General features: G+C 45.5%; 2 protein-coding genes across 5 annotated transcripts in view; one reads left to right on the forward strand and one right to left on the reverse strand.

The window, feature by feature from the left end:
* The window catches only part of SSB (small RNA binding exonuclease protection factor La), a 742,287-nt gene extending 719,801 nt beyond the window's left edge, over positions 1-22,486 (forward strand). Inside the window, exon 9 of the mRNA XM_044075347.1 lies at positions 21,996-22,486. Coding sequence (XP_043931282.1) covers positions 21,996-22,093 — 98 coding nt within the window. The 3' untranslated portion in view covers positions 22,094-22,486. The remainder of the gene's footprint in view (positions 1-21,995) is intronic.
* Positions 22,124-23,795, reverse strand: part of METTL5 (methyltransferase 5, N6-adenosine) — a 472,701-nt gene continuing 471,029 nt past the window's right edge. For all 4 annotated transcript variants that reach the window (XM_044075506.1, XM_044075507.1, XM_044075504.1 and 1 more), the window contains one exon: positions 22,124-22,217. In XM_044075506.1, coding sequence (XP_043931441.1) covers positions 22,176-22,217 — 42 coding nt within the window. In that variant the 3' untranslated portion in view covers positions 22,124-22,175. The remainder of the gene's footprint in view (positions 22,218-23,795) is intronic.

Here is a 23,795-nt window from a genome sequence, read left to right on the forward strand (position 1 = left end):
TTAGGATTGCTGAATTGCCTCCATTACGAGGATCTGCAGTTTGCCTTTGAGTCCTGTGTAGATTTAATGGGATGGGAGGTCCCCTTTCTTACCATCATTAGTTAATTCAGTCATTTTGGAAGTGTGAACCTGAGATACCATACCACCCTTATGTGAGGTTGCTGTTGTGGATATCTGAGGAGGCATCGGGCATACTGTGGATTTTGATATCTCTGCAAGTATGTCAGTCCGACTGTAGTTGCATCAGGCCTAGGCATCTTAACCCATCCATCCAGTACAGCTCTTTTGAGTGTTTACCTTTAACTCCCAGTGGGTGTGGCTTGATGCTTTAAAAAGTAGTTATCACCTTACAATTCTAACAAATACTCTTTGAGAAGAGGTCAAATATCAATACAGTTTGCCATCATGTATGCTTCAAGATAAAATATTCTGATACCTTGCATATGTAGCATGGTTTTGGAAATATTAATGCAAATATGAACAAGCAATATTTGACACAGGCACAGTAGGCGGTAACTGCAGAATGGTCTGGAGGTGCACTCCAACTTCTTTTGTATGGGCAGGACATTAGGAATAGAAGGGTTTACCATCTTTTCTTGGGTGAGGCACGTAAGATACTGAGTTTCCAGGTAGGAGTTGACAGAATAAAGTCGCATTCTTAAGGTCTTTAGGACAAAGGACTGACAGTTGGTACAATCTTTATAGTCTTGCTCTGCATCTAAGCAGAAAAGGCACTGGGAGTGGAGTTCCTTGTAGAAAGCCTGCCTGCCACAGTCAGCTGACGTATGATAGAGCAACAAAGAGCAATGCAATTGAGAAAAAAATAAGGAAGGCCCCATATGGGGCACTTATCTAAACCAGTGAAAGCCAATGGTACCAGTGGCCATGCATAGAACAGACCAGTCAGTGTGAGCTTGCATCCATGCTGGCCATGACATAGCCTGAGGATTTATGCTCACCATCCGCTTATTCACCCTTATGCCCAAGTTCTTTGGTCATACTTAAGACGTATGACCGTATGGAAGGTTTTGGCATCAGTACCCCAACCAGACATCTAGGTTATTTGGTGAGATAATGCAGCAGTTTGGAATACTGTAACTGGGATCTAAGGAAAGACATTATGGAAGACTTGATTTTAGTGGAATTGCATTCTTTAGCTTACGTCACATTTGAGCCCCCCGCATGATGTGACCTGGTTGTGAATGTTGGGAGACTTGGATTAGATTTAATTAGTTGGTGCACTGGATTTGTATGCAAGGTAAGCAGTATTGGGCAACACTTCCTTTAAAAGTTAGCCCGTTTCAGTACTATCTCAGTAAAAGCTCTCATGGAATTTTCAGTGTTCTGTAGTGATGTTTCTTAAATTTCTTGGGCCTGAGCTTCTGATTTTGGCACAATTAGGGGAGTGAAAGAAAGCACTGAAATGAATTATGTTGTAAAAATACTGTTTTATTTCATTGTTTAAATTTATTACAGTTTGTTGATTGCTTTGGTGGACTGCTGAATGAAATTGGCATGTTATAGTGAGAGACTGGCTTGCAGCTTCAAGCAGTACTGATTGTCAAGTTAAGATGAACTTTTTTTTTGGGGGGGGTGCATATTTGCTGTGGTTATACTTGGGTGACTGTGGTGTTTTTAGTCTCCTATGGATGAAAGATATAACTTGAGTGATACAGTAACTGATTTTCCTGAAAGGTGGTGTTGAATTGGTGGGTACCTGCTTTGGTGCTTTTTCCTTAGAAAGGTGTGAATGGGCTTACAGGCTGTTGCTCCATTTGGGGGAACTGCACATCTCACCTCAGTTGGGGAATGAATGAGCTGACTGTCACTGTGGGGTAATTTGATGGCTGGTATCTTCTATGCTTAACCAACCTGATACTGTTCAAGCTATTTGTGTTGCAGGGTAAACTGATAATAAAGTGGAATGAAAGATATCCTGTGAAGTTGGTTCTGATTAAAATATATTCATCTACTGTTTTGTGCACTTCTTGATACCTGCCATGACTGAATGTAATGAGCAGTACCTTTACCAATATTTTATATGTTGATACAGGGGTGCATGTAGATTTTAGATGCGAGAGGAAAATTAATGTTTCTGCAGCAACATTAAAAACTTACTTTGGGGCTTTCCTTCATGAGATGCTGGTTGTCTGTCATGGTAGTATTGTGTACTGCATAAGAGGTTAATGATCAGCTAGATGTAGAGAGAGCATGATTTGCATGTTGCCAAGTGTTATGGGAAGGTGACAACATGCTATATTAAAATAGCAAGTTTATTAACATTTTTTAATTTTACTATACAGTGGATATAAAAAGTGTACACACCTGTTAAATGCCAGGTTTTTGTGATATAAAAAAATAAGACCACAAGAAATCATTTCAAAACTTTTCCCACCTTTAATGTGACCTATAACTTGTGCAATTCAATTGAAAAAATCTGTTAGGGGAAAAAGTATAAAAAACTTACAGTAAGCTGGTTGCATAAATGTGCACACTCTTAAGCTAATACTTTGGAGCACCTTTTGGATTTAATTACAGCATTCAGTCTTCTTGGGTATGAGTCTATCAGCATGGCACATCTTGACTTGGCAATAGTTGTTCACTCTTCCTTGCAAAAGCGCTCCAAATCTGTCACTTTGCGAGCGCACGTCTTGTGCGCAGCCCTCTTCGGGTCACCCCACAGATTTTCTTTTGGATTTAAGTCTGGACCCTGGCTGGGCCATTCCAAAATAAGAAGTTATGTACTCACCATAACGTTCCATCTGAGTAGGTATCTTCATTTGTCTGCAACCTTTGGGATACGGATCTGATCTCGGATCCGAGCCGGCAACTTCTACCACAGCATAGATCCGAGCTCCTAGCTCTTCCCTTTACCCATAATCCCTTGCCTACCCTGACTGACCTCAGATCAAGTTTGTCCCATAGCACAGCTGATAAGTGTCCCAAAGGGAACATATGCTAAGAACCTCAAGAACGATCATTTTGGTCAGGGGGAAGGAGTGGTTGCAGACAAATGAAGATACCTACTCAGATGTAACGTTATGGTGAGTACATAACTTCTTAATCTGAAGTAGGAACTTCATTTGTCAGCAACCTTTGAGACAGAGTCCCCAGCTACCTAAATCTTGGGTGGACTTTATGGAAGGATATTCCGGAGCACCGCAGAGCCAAAGGACGCCCTACCTCGGGAGACATCTATTTTATAGTGGCTGATAAAGGTGTGAGACTAAGCCCAAGTGGCTGCGGAACAAATGTCATCCAAGGGAACCCTAGCTTGAAAGGCCGCCGATGTGGCAACGGCCCTAGTAGAATGAGCATGGACTCCTTGAGGTGCAGGCCTTCCCGAGCTCTGATATGCTAAGAGAATACAACTCTAAATCCATCGAGAGAGAGAAACTTTAGAAACTGGCTTACCGAAATTACTTTTGGCAAAGGAGATAAACAACTGATCGGATTGCCTATGATCAGCAGTTATATGAATATAAAAACGTAGCTGTGTACGTCTAAGGAATGCAGCTTGTACTCCTTTGTTTTGAAAGTTGGGGAAAAACACTGGGAGATTGATTGATTGATTAATTGTCGCCTCTGAAGATACCTTGGGTAGGAAGGACGGATTGATCCTGAGGTAAACTCTATCTGGGTGAAAGACCAAATATGGTGGTTTGACACAGAGCTTGCAGTTCCGATACTCTTTTGGCTGAAGTTATGACCACCAAAAAGGCTGTCTTCCAAGAAAGAAATTTAAGATCAACCGTGGCCGCCGGTTCGAAAAGGGGACCAGTCAAGGCCTGTAAGACTAGGGATAAATCCCATGGAGGTACCACCTCTTTGACTGGAGGCCTAAGGAGGAAGGTACCTTTGAGGAAGGTCTTACACAGTTTGGAAGTGACAAGAGGGCCAGACTCTTGCCCCACGTGATAGTATGAGATTGCTGCAAGTTGTACCTTGACTGTGGAAGAACTAGCCCCCTGGTGAAAGAGAGAGTTTAGAAAATCTAGAACCGACACTATCGGGGCCATAAAAGGGTCTAAACGACTGTGTTCTGCCCAGATGGAGAAGCGTTTCCACTTACTCCGATAAACCCTCCTGGTGGAAGGCTTGTGAGCTGCTACTAGAATGGCTTTGACAGGTGATGAGATCCCAGGAGTCCTTATGAGGAGTGGAACTGGAGCAACCAAGCCGTCAGCTTGAGGTTGGCCAGGTTCGGAGTTGGAAGATCGAGAGGGTGAGAAATGAGATCCGGGAGGGGATCCAGAATCCATGGTGGATAACACTAGGTGAGACCATAGGTAAGGGAACCACGTCTGACGAGGCCAGAATGGGGCAATGAGGATCATCTTGCTCCCCAACTGACTGGCTTTCTGCAGTAATTTCAACATCAGGGGAAGAGGAGGGTAAGCATAAAGCAGACCCGGAGGCCAAGCATGAATTAGAGTCTCTCGGGGACTCCCCCGAGGGGGGATCAGAACGAAGTAATCGTTGCATTTGGTATTTGAAGGAGAGGCAAAAAGATCGCAACAAGGTCACCCCCATCGGGCAAATACTTGCTCTGCAACTCGAGGGTTGAGAGACCATTCCTAAGGAGTCAGGATAGTACGACTGAGCCTGTCCGCTAGAATGTTGGACCGCCCCGGAATGTGCGTTGCTATGAGAAAGTGGTTGGTGGAAATCGCCCATTCCCACACTCTCATGGCCTCGCGGCAAAGTGGGTAAGACCAGGTTCCCCCCTGTTTGTTGATGTACCAGACGACTGACATGTTGTCTGTCTGTACTGCAATCGTCCCTACCGGAAGAGAGCTGTGTAGTGCCTGCAACGTCAAAAGCACCGCCCTCATCTCTAGGACGTTCATATGCAAAGAGGTCTCTATGTCGTTCCACGTGCCTTGGACTGTCCTGCCTGAACAATGCCCCCCCACCCACCCCAGGTGAGAAGTGTCCGTGGTCACTGTGTCAACTGGCGGTGGTTGTGAGAAGGGACGTCCTGTGTGGAGATTGGGGGACTGGAGCCACCACACGAGCGACCTTGCGAGACAGGGACCATTGTACCTGGAGGGTCCACTGCAGGACCCTCATGTTCGACCAGGCCAATGGCAGCAGAGGGATTGCAGCCGCCATAGATCCTAAAGCCCTCAGGACCAATTCCACCAAAGGAGTTTGCAGTTGAAGGATGGCCTGCACATGCAACATCAGGTTCCATAGCCGATCTGGAGTCAAGAACGCAAGCATCTGTCTGGAATCCAGTCTCGCCCCTATAAAATCCAACACCTGTGTAGGGGTCAGAGGATTTGGTCATGTTGATGGTTAACCCTAATAGTGGAGCCAGACTGAGGAAATAATCCCTGCATGAACAAAGTAGATGCCTTGTTGGGGCAGTAAGGAGCCAGTCTCAGGTGGGCCGCTATTATCGCCAGGACTTTGGTGAACACCCTGGGGGCTGAGGTGAGGCCGAAGGGGAGGGCCCTGAACTGAAAGTGACTGGCTCCCAGCCAGAAGCGGAGAAACCTCCTGGAACGCCTGTCCACTAGAATGTGATAGTACGCATCCTTGAGGTCTATGGAGCACATCCAGTCGTCCTTCCGCAATAAGGGGAGGACGGATTGCAACGTGACCATTCGGAACTTTTCTTTAGGTACCGCCAGGTTTAGGAGAGAGAGGTCGAGGATGGACCTCAAGTCCCCCGTCTCTTTTGGCACCAGAAAGAACCTGGAGTAAAACCCTGATCCAATTTGATCTGGGGGGACGGGCTGGATGGCTCTTTTTTGCAGAAGCTGCTGAATTTCTGCAGCCGCCTCCCTCTGACTGGGTGGTACGTCGGGGAGGCCTCTGATTCTGGGGGTTATGATAAAGGGAATTTGGTAACCTCTGGATATAATACGAAGCACCCAGTGATCCGTTGTTATGGACTCCCACATTGCTAGGTGCCTCGAAAAACGCCCCCCGACTGCCTCCAGAGTGGAGCAGCCGGGCAACCCCTCAGGGGTTCTGCGTGGGCCTCTCAGAGAACAGTTCTCTGGACCCAAAATTCCTGAGACCCCCTCTGCCTCTGGGGCGGCATCCTCCCTGTCCTCCTTTGCCACGAGAGGACTGGTTGTCCTGAGCAGACTGGGATTGATGCGATTTTCGGAACCACATCTTCTTCTGACCCTTTTGGTTCTTGGAAAAGGACCTCTGGGGCGCAGAGAAGCGGACTCCGATGGCAGACAAAGTCTTCCCGTCTTTCTCGCTCTGGACAAGAGTGTCGCTAACGCTTTTGCCGAACAGTGCAGAACCATCAAAAGGGGCATTCGCAAATGATGCCTTAAAGGGTTCCGAGAAGTCACAGTGACGGAGCCAGGCCTGTCTCCTCATGAGCCCAACTCCGCCTGCTCTAGCGGCTCCCTCCGTAGCATGAGACAAGAGCCGCATAGAGGTGTTAGAAATAGAGCAGAGGGTGGCCATTCAGGAGGAGTACAGATCCTTGTCTTCTTCTGACATGGACCCTGGGGGGGGAAGCAGCGTATTCCTTAATTAGATTCCGCTGCATCCGAATGATGTGTGCCATGTAGTTCAAGGCCCTGATAGAGAAGGTCGCTGAACTGAAGGCCCGCTTCTGAAGACGGTCCGCGCGAGACTCCTTGCTCGGAGGATGAACCATGGGGCTCTCCTGAGCCAACTCTTTCTTGGTGGCTGCAGCCACCAACATGGCATCCACAGGGGGACCTCTGCTCCAGTGTGATCTCTCTGCAGGGGGGCTCAAAATTTTGTCCGGGCGCTTGGGGATTGGCTCTACGGTGTCCGGTTCCTTCCAAGCCCTAGTGAGTATGAGATCCACCAAGGGGGTCGGGGGGGGACACCCAAGAGGTAGATGGTCCTGCCTCAAACGTCTCAAGGAATACAGACTCATCAGAGGAAGCCTTGGAGGCAGACCACCCACCCCTGATTTTGAGCATTTCCATGATTTCTCCGAAGGAGACATCCTCGGGGGGGGGGGGTGACCTGGGGGAGCCTTCCCCTTCATCTAAGTCTGTATCTTCGGTGAGACTCTCAGGGGAGTCCAAGTGCCTCCTCTTGCACTTCGCCTTGTGAGGAACCTCCTTGGGGGGGCTGTCCGAGGTGTCCTCACAGGCTGTATCTTGTTCCACTGGAACTCCTAGAGGCGCTGAGGTAGGCTGCCCCAAGGGCCGGATGAGGGGAGCCAGGACCAGATGAGGAGGAGTACGGGAGGGAGCCGAAGCCAGGACCGGAGGCCTGGAAGCACTCGACAGTGCCCTCTCCACCGCAGCGAAAGCCGAGGGGGAGCCGCTCTCTGACGGATCTGAGACCTGACTCCCACTCTGATCCGAAGCGGGGATCGGACCCGGCGCCGAGAACGTCTGATCCGAAGGACCAGTGTGCTCCGACCGGGACGGAGCTGAAAGCACACTGAATTCCTCGGATCTGAAGCTCGGCCCACGGTTCTGAGAGGTTGGATCTGACAAACTCGAGGGAGCCGTCGGAGCCGACGTGCCCAGCACGATTGGCTCCGACCCACCCCCGGATCCAATGTGGCTCGCCTCCCAGTGCTCCGAACCCGGAATGTGGGTCGGAGAAGGAGCAACAGGGGTGAAAAAAGGGGTCGAGCCCCCCCCCCCGGAGCACTCCCATCTGCATCTGGGCCTGGATGAATCTCCTCATCATCCGGTCCATGTCCGCATCTGACATGCTAAAGGTGGACCTCGAGGAGGCCACCGAGGCCGACCTGGAGTGCCGCCTCAATGACCTCGACAGGGATCCGGTCACCTCCTCGGGTCCCGGGGAGAAATAAGGGAATCGGATCCGAGGAGGAGGAGACAGAGAAGACCTGGACAGAGAAGCCCACTTGGCGGGCGGGGCCGATGAGTCCTCGGCCCACCACTTAAGGTGCTTCTCCCTCCGCTTCTCTTTCCTGGACTCCCTATCCTTTGGAGCCGAAGCGGGAGCTTGAGTCCCGGTCGGAGGAAGGGAGGTAGGAGTGACCACTACCGGGGGGTAGCGGTCACCGGAGGCCGAAGCAGAGTCTGGGGGTAAAAGACTCGCCAGAACCAGCTTCGACCTCCGATCCTCAAGTGCCCTGGGGTTGAACGCCGTGCAAATCGCACAACCCGAAGAGAGGTGTTCAACCCCAAGGCACCTAACGCACCGAGTGTGGCCATCAGCCGGTGAAAGCTTGTGACCACACTCTGTGCATTTAGAAAAAATGGCTTTAGGGGCCTCCGACATAACTAAAGAAAAGCACACTCACTAGGCCCCTACACTCAAGACACACACACACACACACACACACACACACACACACGCTACGACCAGCGGGGGCAGGGAGGAAAAAATTTAAATTAAAATTTAAGCTAAGTAAGCTAAAAGTAAGAAGTTTTAGCGTTAAGGGGAAACCTAACACGCACACACAACGACTCAGTAAGAAAGAAAAAACTGTTTTATCACAAAATCGCCAAGAGCTCTGGAATCTAGCTGTTGACTCGAACTCACGCCAAGAGGTCCGAGGAAGTGGAGAAGCCTAGGAAAGACCAGCAGAGTAAGCGGTCCCCCAACAGGCCCACTGCCTAAGGCTAGGCCAGGAACCAGCCCTGGATCGCCTTGGCTTCAGTCCCCTAGGTACTCCCCAGAACTGGAAGAATCCTGGATCCAGTTGCCCATTAGGGCTTCCCCTCACCAGCATTCCAGACCAGTGTCTGTGACTTAATCATCCCGCTCCACCCGGAGCCTCAGTGAAGTGGAGATGGATAAAATGACGCGGAGGTTTACCCACACCCAAACTCAGTGAGTCTTGCCTGCCCCCTCTCCCTTTGGAGGGGGGAGCTCGCTGTCTTTTCACGCCAATCACTCCTCTGATCCGGACTGTGGTTTGAGAGCCCCTGGATCTGAGGACCGCCGGCCATAGCCTTGAGCGTGTTGGATCTGACCGAGTCGGATCCAAGCTCTCTGAGCCGTAGTCTCTGGGTCGGATCTGAGGGGTTGCCGTCTGCTCCAAGCATAACTGAGCGCAGTATTCCCTTCAGCATCTTTGCTCCTAGAGTCTTGGCTCTGACTCCACTGTCGGGTCAGAGGGGATGTCCGTTCCCCTTCAGCCTTTGATGTGGTGGAGAGGGCTTTCTTGATGTTGAGACCCTTGACCATCTCGTCCTCTGACTCCATCCCGACTCCCTCTGTTTTGGGTACGGTCCCGATCATCTTATCCTCTCAGGGGACAGCCTGTGCCTGGTTTGCTTCAGGAAGCTCCCAATGAGAGAGCACCAGGACGTTGGAAAGTCCCACTAAGGTTCCTCGCTAACGGACGTGTAAACGGAGGCACTTGGACTCCCCAACGGAGTCCCTCACTGAAGACACTGATTTGGAGGAAAGGGAAGGTTCCCCCCAATCACATCTCTTTTGGAGACATCATGGAATGCCAGAGGGGGGGGTGGTCTGCCCAAAAATTACCTTGGACGAATCTGTGTTCCTTGAGGCATTTGGCACAGGGGCATTTACTTCCTGGGTGTCCCCTCCCACAGATACTTTAGTGGACCTAATAACATCTCGAGTGTGGAAGGAACTGGACACTGAAGCTATTCCTAAGCATTCTGACAAAGTCCTTAGCCCCCCCCCCCTCCGGACAGGACATGTTGGAGTAAGTGGTTCCAGGTGGATGCTATGGTTGTGGCAGCTGCCACGAAGAAAGAGCTCACACAGGAGAGCTCTATGGTCTATCCTCCTGACCGAGAGTCAAGGGTGATAGACCGATTTGGGAAGCGGATGTACGCTTCAATGACTTTTTCCATAAGAGCACTGAATTACATGGCATGTGTGATTCGGCTGCAGTGAGACTTGGTTAAGGAAATCGCTGAGTCGACCCTGGAGTCCACGTTGACGGAAAACAAGAAGACGTTTTCTGCTTGGATGGCCACTCTCAAGGTAGTAGCTAATATGTCCTTGCGCCTTCTCTCCCATGCCATGGAGCGAGCCGCCAGGGCAGTTGGTACAGGCATTGCCATCAGGAACAACACCTGGCTCCAGTTTTGTCAATTCTTGGAACCCTTTAAGGTGTTTACAAATGCCCAGTATGTCAGTTCTTCCCTATTTGGAAAGTCAGTATGAGAGACCTTAGTCCAGAGTGAGGAGGATGGGACGACACTGCCATCGGGATCCACTTCTCCTCCCGTCAAAGATCCCTTTTCTTCGATCAGCAGGGGATGAAGATGATGTGGTACCAAAAGTCTTAGGCGTGTTCCCAGGACACTCGGGACTCTCGTCCCCCCCCCACCCAGAGGCAGACGGGGGTAAAGATAGACGCTGTCCCAGGGGTCTGAGGCGTTTCGGGTCTCAAGATCCATTCTCGAACAGAACCCCGCAGCAGCTTGTCTCTGGAGGCAGTTGGGGGGGTAGCCTATCTCTACACCCAGCGGCATGGGAGTCCATAACAGATCGTTGGGTGTTGCAAGTTATATCCAGAGGCTATTCCATCCCATTCATCAAACCACCTCTTCCACCAAATCTCCTCCCAGATGTTCTACCCATGCAAATGGAAGAAGCAGCTCTAGAGATAAAAAAGCAGCTGAAAAAATGAGTCATCCAACCTGCCTTCCTAGACCAATCTGGATCAGGTGTTTATTCGGGGTTCTTTTTAGTGTCAAACGGGGACCCAAGACCCATTTTGGATCTATATACCTTGAACCTGTCAGTAGCCAAAGCGAAATTCCAGATGGTCACTCTCCAGTCCATCCTCCCCTACCTGCAGGCGAACAATTGGATGTGCACTATCGACCTCAAGGACGCATACTATCATATCAAGATGGACAGGCGCTCCCTGAGGTTTCTCCGTTTCCGGGTAGGAGCCAATCGTTATCAGTTCAGAGCCCCCCCTCCCTTTGGTCTCACCACAGCCCCCAGGAGGTTCACCAGGGTGATGGCAGCAGTAGCGGCTCACCTGAAGCTTCATAGTATTCGGGTCTTCCCGTACCTGGACGATTGGCTCTTCGCTGCCCCTTCCAAGCATCTTGTCAAGCCAGGGATTATTTCCTGTTACTAGCAAAAAGACTGGGCATCAGCATAAATCTCAACAACTCATCACTGGCCCCTGTTCAGATCTTAGACTTCATTGGGGCTCGGTTGGACACTATCCGAATGAAAGTTTTCCTCGCCCCAGACAGGATACACAGTCTCAAGTTGCATGTTCTGTACGTCCTTCAAGCCCAAGTTCCGGACAGCAGAATCAGTACTGAGGGCATTTGGGTCTATATTGGCCACGATCCACCTGTTGCCCATAATGCGCCTTCACCTGCAGATTTTCCAGTGGTCTGTATCGGCTTTGCCATTCTCATCCATTACGAATCTCCCAAGTATGCAGGGACTCTTCGGTGGTGGATTCATTCCCTGGACCTGGTCAGGGGACGTCCCTTTCTTCTGTCCTTTCCCAAAACCGTAGTGACCACAGACACCTCCCAGCTAGGGTGGGAGGATGGCATTGCTCGGGAAGAACAGTCCAAGGCATGTGTTCCCCATCAGAGACCAGTTTGCATATCAACATTCTGGAGATGAGGGCGGTGCTTCTTGCATTGCAGGCCCTTCATGCCCATCTTCCTCTAGGGGATGATTGCGATCCAGACAACATGTTGTGGTCTGGTACATCAACAAAAAAGGGGAAACCAGATCTTACCCCCTTTGTCATGAAGCTGTAAATGTGTGGGAATGGGCGATCTCCACCGGCTTTTTTTTTGGTGGCAATGCACATTCTGGAACGGTCCAATATTCTGGTGGACAGGCTCAGCATATCTATCCTGATGCCTTACAAGGGGTCTCTGAATCCTTCAGTGGCAGAACAGATCTTTCTAAAGTGGGGTAGTCTTTGCTGAGATCTATTCTCTTCACCTTCCAATGCGAAATGCCGGGAGTTCTTTGCTCTGAAACCCCCCCCCTCAGGGGAAAGCCCCCATAGACTCACTGATTGATTCATGCTTGGCCTCCCGGTCTTCTTTATGCCAATCCTCCTCTGCCCCTCATTTCCAAGTTTCTTCAGAAAGCTTGCAGGCTGAGGAGCACTGTGATCCTCATCGCCCCATTCTAGCCTTATCAAGTCTGGTTTCCCCCCTCAATAGTCTGGCATAGTAGTTCTACCATGGATGTTGGATCCGGTTCTGGATCTTATTTCTCATCCCTCAGGGATTCCTCACCCAGACCTGGACAGCCAGAATCTCACAGCTTAGCTGCACCAGTTCCCATGATTATTAGGACTCTTGGCTTATCTCCCATTAAAACCATTTTGGTGGCAGCTCACAAGTCCTCCACCAGAACAGTATACCATAGCAGGTGGAAACGGTTTTCCATATGGGCCTCGCAGCATGCACTGGATTCTTTTACTGCTCCAGTGTCAGCAGTATTGGAGTTTTTGGCAGGGATTTTTCAGCAATGTGCCAGTTTCTCCACAAAGTCCAACTGACCGCAATCTCCAATTTTCACGGGGGTGGGGTGACTTTATTGCCCTCTTCTAAACTTTGCAAGACGTTCCTTTAAGTTACCTTTCTTCTAAGACCCCCAGTAAAGGATCCTGTGCCTCTGTGGGACCTTGCATTAGTGCTTCAGGCTTTAGTCTCACCTTCTTTCAAACCTGCAGCCTTCTAGATTTGCTGTATCTATACTTGGAAGACTGCCATTTTGATTGCCATTACTTCTGTCAGGAGAATGTCGGAACTTCAAGCACTATCCATCAAGGTTCCTTGTAGGATTTTTCACAAGGATAGGGTGTCTTTGCATACTAACCAGTCCTTACTTCCAAAAGTATTTATCAGACTATCAATCTTCCATTTGTTTTTCTAATTTTAAGAATAGGGGAGAAAATAAATTACATCTGCTGGATGTGCACAGACTGTTACAATTCTACTTGCATAGGACAAAAGCTTTTCGGAAATCTGATCAGTTAATTTCTTACTCAGAACCCTTAAGAAACCAGTCTCTAAGGTGACAATTGCTCATTGGATTTCCCAATGCATTATTCAAGCATACTCTATCAAAGGAATTTCCCCTCCAGGTCAGGTAAAAGTGCGTGCTTTCAGATCTATGGCTGCTTCAGCTGCCTGTTAGTCCAGGGTGTCGCTAGATAACTGTTCTGCAGCTACTTGGTCCTCATTTCATACCTTCATTTCACATTATAAATTGGGCATCCTTTGGCTCTGCCGTGCTCCAGAATATTCTTCCATGAGGGCCACCCACTCTCTCACAGGTTGAAGACCAAATTAAGTTGTCTACTTCAGATAAAGACGTTAAGTACTCACCTTAACGTTCCATCTTAATAGTTGTACTTCAGTTGTCTTCAACCTTCTCCCTCCCCCCAACCTTGTCACTTTGCATTGGCTACATATAGAAATGGATACCTCGGGGATGTCCTGTTTCTTACCTTCATTTAGGAAATTTGGACTGCCAGTAGTGGTAAGGTATTGTTGGGCCGGGTATGCATTATGCATGGGGCAGCAAACTCGACCTGAAGGAGGGAAGACGGGGGCATTACGGGTAAGGGGAGGAGCTTGGAACTCAAATCAGATGCTGGATATGCGGCAGTGTCGGATCTCATACGGATACGTAACCCACAGGTTGAAGACAAATGAAGTACTACTCAGATGGAACGTTATGGTGAGTACACTTTTTTTTTTTTTTTTTTTTGGATATTTGCTCTTTATAATTTAGTGCTTTGATAGGCTGCCTTTTTTTTTTTTCAATAATCCGTCTTTTATTCTTTTCAAATATACTAATACAAAACTACTACATATATACAATATATACATGAATGCTTCCAACAGTCACATAAAACATTGTATATTAACATAAGTTATTGGATAGGTAATACAACAGAAAAAACATCAATCTGTAATATTAATACAGTCTATATCTAATCTAAAATTGAATCTATACTACGAATATGCATCCTGAGAAAAAGTGGATAGGAACCTCTAGGCCAACACAATGTTAAAGATTTGCTCCCATATTTTTATGTTATTTATACTTTTCTTGTGGTCCTTAATTAATAATTTGTGTGCTAGAATATGTCTTACTGCTAGCGTTTTAAAATTTTCCCAAGAAGTCTGGGCTGGGTTCAACCAGTTTGTTGCTATGTAAAGTTTCATTAATAAGCAAATATTTATAAGTATGATCCTTTGTGATTTATCTAAATTATTCGGGGGAATATGAAGGATCATAAATTCCCAAGAAAGTGTCGAGTGTTGGTAGCCCATTTTTTGTAATAGAAGCTTTAAAGAATTCCAAAGTTTAAAAATGCATTTACAACTCCAGAACATGTGTAAAAGTTCAGCCATCTGATCTATACAGTACGGACATTTAGGAGAGTTCTTTGAGTTAAATTTATGAAGAGTAAGACGGGTATAATACGCATTATTAAAAATCATCAATTGAGTGAATAATAATTTTTGTAGGGATACTGACTTTAGTGTTAAGTTAATTGCCTTCAAAATCCTACTGTCATCAACCAATATTAATTTTTCCTTCCAGTAATTAGATAGGAGAATTTGTTTGTTATATTTCATCTCTTTTATCAATTTGTATGAGGCAGTTATATATTTACTGTCCTGTATCAGAGTTTGCCATAAATTTCGGCAAATGTTTAGGTCTTCTTCTCTAACTTTAAAGTTACTGAAATAACTTATAGCAAGATCTTTTAATTACCTCATGATAATTAAATATGAAATAGGAAGATTCGTCTCTCTTAAAATATCTTGTATTGACACAACAAGAAAGGGGTATAAATCAAGTATAGTTAAATCATTTATTAGTGGGAATTTCTTTAAATCTATCAGTTGATTACCAATTGTTAAATTTGGGTTCTTGTGGAATGGTTGAAACGTCATCATATACTGTAACAGGTTTAAAGAAGTAAAGAGATTTTGAACTGAAGTTACATATACTTTAATATGTTCCATCAAGTCGTATTTACTTGAGAGTTCCTTTATTTAAAAAGGGTAATGCTTTACAATTAATTCCCACTCCAGTTACATGTTTGAGTCAGGATCAACCACTTGGGTGACCATCTCAGACTGGATCTATCAAAGTGAATCGCTCTTAAAATTCTGTTAGCATTTATTATTAAATAGGTTTCGAAATCCGGTAAATCTAAACCTCCCCTACTTTTCGGAGTCATCAGTTTCTCGTACGTTATTCTCGTTTTCTTAGGTTCCCAAAGAAATCTCCCTAGTCCTATCTGAAGTTGTTTAAAAAACTTCCTTGTAATTCTAAGTTGCGTAGCTCTGAAAATGTATAATATTCTGGGAAGAACATTCATTTTGATAATTGCGGTTCTTGCCATTATTAGTAATTTCAAGTTATTCCATCGTTTCAAGTCCGATGTTATCTGATCCCAAATTATTTTAACATTGTTCACAAAAAAGTCTCTATTGTCAGTTGAAAAAACAATGCCCAAGTATTTTGTTCTTTCCTCCGACTTTACCTGTTCTATCAGTGATAACAATGAAAAAGGTGTAAATGTCTTTAACGGAAATATTTTGGTTTTTTTAAAGTTAATTTTATAATTAGATATTTTCGCAAAGTCTTCCACTGCTTTTAATATTTTCTTAGTATCTGAAACAGGTGTGGTACAATGATAGGCTGCCCTCTATTATGTTGCAAAAGGAAGGTAAGCCATTGGACTTTAAAAAAATGTGAGAGATGCAGCAAGAAGATGCCCCTCAGTGATTTGCACACTTTGTGCATTTACTGTTTGGGCCTCTTCATTTGCAAGAGTCGTACTATTTGTCATGCCTTTAATTCAAAGGCGTTGGTAGAACGTAAAAATAAAGTGATACTGAAGAGGTTGATTAAAACCCCCTTCTCTGAGGCTATCGCATCTGATCCCTCCTCTCCTAAAGCTGATAAATCGGAGAGGTCAGGGAAACTGTCATCTCCCACTCCAAAAACCTTGTCAGAGCCGAGAGCTAAATAACCAAAGTGGTCTGCTTCGACAGTTCCTATGGAGCAGACAACCACTAACAGAGCCAGGGACCTCCTCAGATCACTCCAAACCTTTGGATCTGAAGTCTTCAGTGGCTTCTGAGTTACGTTATACGAGCCAATCTCAGTCCTTGGAGCTGATTTCACCTCTGCTTCCATCATCCTTTCTTGCTAGGTCTAGATCCCCAACACTGTGCACAAGGTCTACCAGGCGCCTCTCAGATGAAAATTTGGAGAGAGTGGTGCAGAGGCTTCACATGACACCTGCCTTGGCCAAGCTTCATTTGGATCAAAACCCAAAGGAGTCGGATCAGAGTCGCATTACCTCAGTGGCGTCTCATCCTCCCCTGAGATGTCCCTCAGCCTCGGAGCCAGAAGACGCTGATATCCAGCTAGTGTCTGTATTGGATTTGAGCCTACCTATTGGTTATTTGGACCTAATCTCCACCCTAAGTGTTTCTGCCCATTCGGAGCAGGAAACCTCTGGGAGCTGATGTTCACTGTCTGGGTCAAGGGGGAAGATTTGGGCCACTTTGGATCTGACGCAGTCTTTTCCTCAGCTCTGATGGGTTCGACTCCTTCCTCTCACTTGGAGCTTCTGTCACCAGTTCCAAGACCGCTCACGGGTCCGACATCTTTGTTGTCTGATCCGGGGAGTTCCTCAGAGCAGGGGCAGTCTGCTTTAGAGGTTATGAGGAGGGTAATGACGGCCCGAGAGTCTCCATCAGAGCTTCCACCCCTTCAGCACAGGTAGCTTTTCCTCTTCACCCTCGTCCACAGGGATACAAGGCCTCAGAATGTTCCCCAGGGGACCTCCCCCTTCTGAAACTTTTCCAGAATACCCTACTGTAGAAGTTCCTCTGAAGAGGACATGCAAAAGGAAGCATCTTGACTCACCGCAGGACTGTCGCTTCTGATACTGATCTCCATGAAGCAGAACTAGGGTCCCCATGATCGCCTCCTGAAGAGGTCTCCTTTGGAGGTATTCTAGAAATCCTGAAACAGAGGCGCGATTGGCAGCCCTCATCCCCTTCTATAAGGAGTCTGTATACCTGGAGACCTTTGGATCCTGCCCTTCAAAATCCTGGGTGATTCCACCGTTCAAGCTTGTACGATATCTTGCAAGGCTTGGGAGACCCCAGGCTGCCTAGAGCCCACTGCTAGGAGGCCAAATAAGTACGTCACAGCCCCCCAAGGATCAGGCTTTCCTCATAAAAGGTGTAGCAATGGATGCTATGGTCGTGGTGGTGTCCATAAATAAGGAACTTTCTGAAACTAGTTCTGCTGTCCATCCTCCAAATAAAGATTCTAGGACTATGGATAGATATGGGAAGCGTGTCTCTTCTTCTGCAGCTTTCACACTGAGATCACTGAATTGTCTTATGCACTTCAGATTAGAGAGACCTGTTGAAAAAAGTTCAGACTCCAAGGAGCTGTAGCTGATGTGGCGGCGGATATCAATGCACAGCTGGCTATCCTCAATTCAGTTGAGGCTCATTTGTTATGCAGCAGATGGAGCTTGTAGGGCAGCAGGATCGGGCATCTCTATAAGGAGGCAGGCTTAGATGCACCTTTGCGAGTTCAAGTCCTTTAATTCTTCCATTGTTAATGCTGCCTTTGGCTCATCTCTTTTTCGGGCCAAAAGTTAAATGCTAACTCAGTGTGACCAAGAGGCTAAGCCCCTATATGCCACTGGAGTACAATTTTCTACACCCACTAGACCATATCCAAAGGGTCAGAGGGGTAGTGGAAAAATGTGGTTCAGGAAATCTCAGTGGTCTTACCGAGGGACACAGGATGGTTTCTGGCAGAGGGGGAAAAAATAATGGAAGGTGCTGTCCCCGTGGCAGAGGGGGTCTGCAGAATCAGGGCTCTAGGGCATCTTTCTCTAGTAGACCCTTTCACCGCTCCTGAAGGAGTGCCCGACTGTTCACCTCCAGAGGCAGTCGTATGTCAGCTGTCTTTGCACCTCGAAAATCTGGCAGATCACCAGATCAAATGGGTTCAAGACATAACATCCAGGGGTTATATAATTCTCTTTTCTGACCCTGCTCCCACAAACAAGTCAATTTCAGACATGCCACCTAATCAACATTAGAAATTCAAAAGTTGTTAAAGAAAAGAGTCATCCAAGAAGTCCTCGCAGACCAGAGAGGATACCAAACTTGCTCAAGATTTTTTAGTTCCAAAGAAAACGGGACTGGAAACCAATATTGAATCTCAGCGAACTGAACTAATTGGTGAAGAAAACCAAGTTCCGGATGGTAACACTGCAGTCTATAATTCCATTCCTGGGAAAAGACTACTGGATGTGCTCTACAGACCTTCAGGATGCATACTGTCATATCAAGATGAAAAGATGAACCAGAAGATACCTGTGCTTCAAGCTGGGAGTCCGTCATTTCATTTTGAGCTCTGCCCTTTGGTCTCTCTACAGCCCCCAGAGTGTTCACCAAATGCATGGCAGTAGTGGCAGCGTACCGCAGACGTCAGGGAATACAGGTGCTCCTATATTTGGGAGATTGGCTCATAACCGCCCCGACCTGGTTTCTGCTGCTACAAGACAGGGATTATGTACTTCAGCTTTGCTCCAAACTAGGAATTACCATAAATTACGGCAAATACTCCTTGGAGCTATCTCAAAATGTAACCTTTACAGGTGCAGAAATATAGGCAAGCTTGTGCTGAGACGTCTACTAGACAGAGCACTCAAGTTGCCTGACATGTAGACAAATGTTATCAGAAAAAAGTGAGCCACAGCAAAGTAAATACTACAGACTTTGGGAAAGATGGCAGCATCTATTGTACTCGTCCTTCTAGCACTCCTACACATGATTCTGCAGTGGCTGCTTTCCACACACTGGTCGATTCTAGACCCTCCAACGTGTCTCAAAATTCTTATAACTGGCTCTTGCAAGAAGGATCGCGAGTGGAGGGTTCTGTCTCCATCAGTGTAACAAGGCCGTCCCTTTACTTTCCCTCAGCACCAAGCCACGGTGACTACAGATGCTTCCCAGATTGGGGGGGGGGGCATTATCTGCGAAAGACTGTCCAAGGAACCTTCTAGAACACGAGGCTCACTTGCATATAAACATCTTGGAGATGAGAGCAGTGCTATTAGCATTGCAGGAATTTGACATTTCGACAGTCTCTCCCTTTAGGAACCATAGCAATTCAAGTCAGACAATGTGTTGGTGGTCTGGTACATAAACAAGCAGGGTGGAACCAGATCTTATCCCCTTTGTCAAGAAGCTCTAAGGGTTTGGCAATGGGCAACATTCTCCAATCCCTAACTGCAGCACATATCCTGGGGACATACAATGTGATTGTGGACAAGGTGGGGAGGGCCATATGGCCGCACGAGTGGTCTGTCAATCAAGTAGTAGCAGAAGATATTTTCCGGAAATGGGGCCAGCCTTGCTGTGATCTTTTTGCATCATTCATGAACCCCAAATGCAGCAACTACTTTACCCTAATCCCCCCAGAGGGAGAGTCACCAAGGGATGCACTTGTTCACGATTGGTCTCCAGGTCAGTTCCTCTGATTCCCAAACTACTGCAGAAAGCAACTCTGTTGGAGACCATTATAATCCTCATTGCACCCTACTGGCCTCGTCAAATCTGTTTTCCCTTTGTACAGCCTCCTGTCCGGGACAAACCATTGATTCTGGACCAAGTTCCAGATTTACTGACCCATCCGAGCCTTCACAACCTCAAGTTGACAGCTTGGCTCTTCCAGTTCCCTTGATTGCCAAGTTTCCCTATCTGTCATCTCATGTAAAGCATATCCTGCTGTCTTCCATAAAACTTCCACATGTAAGATATACAACAGTAAATAGAATATTTTGCTGTCTGGGCGACTGATAACTGGGAAGATCCCTTTTCTGTGCCCATTCATTCTTTATTGGAATTCCTGGCAAAACTATTTCATGAAGGTGCAGCTGCATCTACTAAAGTCCAATTAGCTGCAGTTTCAAATCTCCATGTAGGAGAAAATGGTTCTCTTGCATCACACACACTACACAGCCTTTTTAAAGGGAACAGCAATGATCAGACCTCCATATAAGAACCCAACTCCACCCTGGGATCTTAACTTCATTTTAACAAATATTAATCGCTCTCCAGTTGAACCTTCAGCAACATGCGATTTAAAATTCTTAGCTTCCAAAAAGGTATTTTCCAAAATATCACTTCAGCTAGAAGAGTATCAGAACTACAGGCTCTTTTGTCCAAACACCCATATTTAATTTTTCATAAAGATAGAGTGGCATTATGTACCAATCTTTCCTTTCTCCCCAAGGTAGTGTCTGAAAGCAATCTAAACCAAACTATTGAGTTACCTGTTTTCTAATTACCAAAACAAAGGTGAATGCTCTCTACATCTTTTGGATGTTCATAGACTGTTGTGTTTCTACTTGCACAGGACTTCACAATTTAGGAAATCAGATCAACTTTTTGTATCTTACTCTGAGACCAGAAAAGGGTTAAGCAGTCTCAAAAGTTCTATTGTCTAGATAGATGGCGCACTTTTTGTATATCTTAAATCTACTCCTCAAAAAGCAAACCTCTTCTTTTTCCTGTCAAATCACACACCACTACATCAGTTGTGACTTCAGCAGCCTTTCACGCAAGTCTTTCATGGGACAGTATCTGTGCTGCAGTAACATGGGCTAAGCTGCAGACCTTTATTACTCATTACAAAGTGGATTTGGCCTGCAGGAGTAGGGCTTCCTTTGGTTCTATGGTTCTGAGGAATATTCTTCCATGAGCCACCCAGGAATTACCTTGCTTGGGACGTACTCCAATCAGTGAGAAAAAGGCAAGATTGACCACGCATAAAGATGTTATGTTCTTACCATAACATTCATGTGCGTTGTCCATCTCGACCTGTATTCTCTCAACCCCCCCTCCACCCCCCCCCTTCCAGAACTCCTGGAAGACTGAGTTGGACATTGGTTTCTGTGATCTCCATAGCCTCAGAGATACTGACATTGTCCAGGAAATAAGCCATAGTTGGTGTATAAATTAGTATACTTTCTGGGTGGGCAAACAAGATCTGAGGTAGTTGGGGAAACTGCATTATAGGTAGGGAAGGAGGCCCATGAGCTTTGCTGAAGACTTCGCGCTATTGAGCGAGTAAGAATAAAGGTAGAGACGGACAACACACATGGAACTTGCGGTAAGAACATAACTTTTCTTTTGTATCATGCAAGACTGTTTGTATTTTCTTCAATTTCATAAATGCATCCATTGCATCTAGCGAATTAAGTCCTACAGTGCAGATGTAGCATTCTCATTCCTTTTTTATTGGAGCTGAAATAAATGTAAAAAAAGGTTTTAAACCATGCCACAGATTTAGTGCATCCTTGGTTGATTATCAGGGGACTGCATTTGGCTTATCCATAGACTTAAATGGGTTCATCTCTTGATGCGTCCGTTAAAGTTGATGGATGCACCTTATGCCTTCTCTAGCTTTTGATGTCTCTGAGGTTGAATTTTTTTACTCACTTTAACATCAGAGGTTGAAAACTGTTCCTTGATGAGCCATTTCAGTTTTTGAAAGTTATTTTTTCTGACTATGCAGAAGAGACTTTCTGTAAAGGTTTTATAACAGATTCCTGCTAAATGTGAATTGTAATACAGCCACAGAAAATAGTGGTGTACAAGAAATTGAAATAGTTTGTTACATCACAATCCTTGCCTTCTAACAGCAGATTTTATTCATGAAGTAGATGTCACCCAATTAAATGCACATGGGTACTTCATGTCCTGCACTATTACAACTGAACCTGCCACTCCGAGGGTATTTATTGATATTGCACTTAATTCAGAAGGTGGTTTTACTCTCTTACAAGACTGACAGTGTAGAAATTATGGGCATGAAAAGGAATACAACCAGTATTTCAGCAGTGTCTTCTGAACAGCATGTTTTGGAATATAGTTTTGTTAAAAAATAACAGTCCTACGATGCTGAACTTTAGACATGGTCTAAATGGAGGCTGTGAACAGTTCATGTAAAATTTTAAGTGCTTAACTTTTTCTCTTTTGAATCCATTTTAGATTCTGTTAGCCCAAAGAAGAGAGCACTTGAAGAAAATGAAGTGGAAGAACCAGCATCAAAACTGCAAAAAACAGAAAATGAATCAGGAAATCAATAGCTTTCCACACAGAGGAACCACAATGCTAAATGTTTTTAAATGTTTATTTTATTATTGGGTTTTAGTCATTCCAACTCAGTAGTCACTTGAAAGTAAACCGGATGAAATCCACTTCAATATCCACCTGAAAGACAAAAAAAAAGTTATAAGCAATGGTATCCATTTGCTTTTTGAATGACTTTCTTTAAATATTTGCCTTTTTGATGAACATTTCTGTAAATGTTATTGTACATTAATTAAAGCATTTATGTTTAAGGGAAATAAAACTTTGTGGTGTTGCCTGAAAAGTGGATGATGGAATAATTTCTGATGCCAAGCACTAAATTTTGTGTAAATGAATTCCACGTTTAGATTTTAGATGAAATAAACTACCAGCCAGCAAAAGGTATTGTACAACTTTGGTTGCTGCCTTTAACTATGTTATAAACAGGATGTGCATTAAAATCCATTTTTCAAGAAAAAACATTTAAATCAATGTTAAACTGTACAGCAAACAACTGTTTTCACTTTGTTCTTTTTCGTAGAGTGCTGTACAAAACTGTTGCTTGTGTTTCATACTGAATCATAAAACTGATCTTTTAACATGCATAACATGGAGTAATGTTGTAGCAATTAGTGCTGCCTCTCAGCATTTTGTTCTGTAGTTCACTACCTAGCTGGGGTTACTGCTGTGGTGATTTTTAGCCATGGGATCAAGTTTTGTTCCAGAGAAAAGGGTGGATGAAATGGCAGCATTCAGTTATCCCTGTGCTTGTGTACTCTGCAGGGGAGTTGGAGTCTCTTCTGACTGGTTTCTGCCTTTCAAATGGCTTCTGACCTTGAATTACTTGAAGTGGGTTATGAACGTGTCAATCACTCCCTGTTCATAAGTCATTTATTACTACAGTGGCAACTGTGTGACTTTAAAAAAAAAAAAAGTTTCCCCATATAAGAAGGTTATTGGATTTACACTTGGCATTTGAGATGCTCCTATCTAGATAAGGTGCTGATGTGGTTTGGGCTTTATTGCTTTAAGAAGTGCAGTCTAAGAGCATGAATTACGTATGGTGATTATGTAGAAGTTAATGTTCTTGTTTAATAACATAACAGATAACAGATGTATGAGTGGGGGACATGGAAGCATTCACTACTGTATGGTACTGTAGGTCAGAACAAGTGTGCTTCCTGAACTACAGCAGTATCACACGTGAGGATCAAATGGATAGACAAAAGGCTGCAAGATACTAATATGGGGCTTGGGATATCTTTAGCTGGATACTTTGGCAGTGCTGGTAGTCTGTTGCCATCAGCCGTCATTGGGAATACCCAAATATAAAGTCATGATGGTCCCTGCTGGACAATATAAAACAAGGTTAAAGATGTAGACTACTCTTGTGGAGTTGCTGTGTATAAGCCATTATGAAATGGCCTTGTACAACTTAACTGTCAGTAATGCATGTATGGGAAACCTTATCTTGATGATCTGGCAGACTTTACAGGAAGTAATGAGTAAATGGTTGGCAGCATCCCTTTAACAGATTGCCAAAGGGTAGTCTTGACCCTTTATATCTTGGTTGAAAAAGCAAACTAGCAGCTGCTTCTCTGACAGTATGCAATGGCTCAGAACTTGACCACTACAGGGAAATGTCCATTAGCCTTATGGTGTGCATGTTCATCATGTTGCTCACTGCCGCAGTAGCCTTAGCTATATGGGTTATTTCAT

Source organism: Protopterus annectens, chromosome 6.part1 (genome assembly GCF_019279795.1).
Source record: "Protopterus annectens isolate FY-2018-M chromosome 6.part1, PAN1.0, whole genome shotgun sequence".
Classification (NCBI taxonomy): Eukaryota; Metazoa; Chordata; order Ceratodontiformes; family Protopteridae; genus Protopterus; species Protopterus annectens.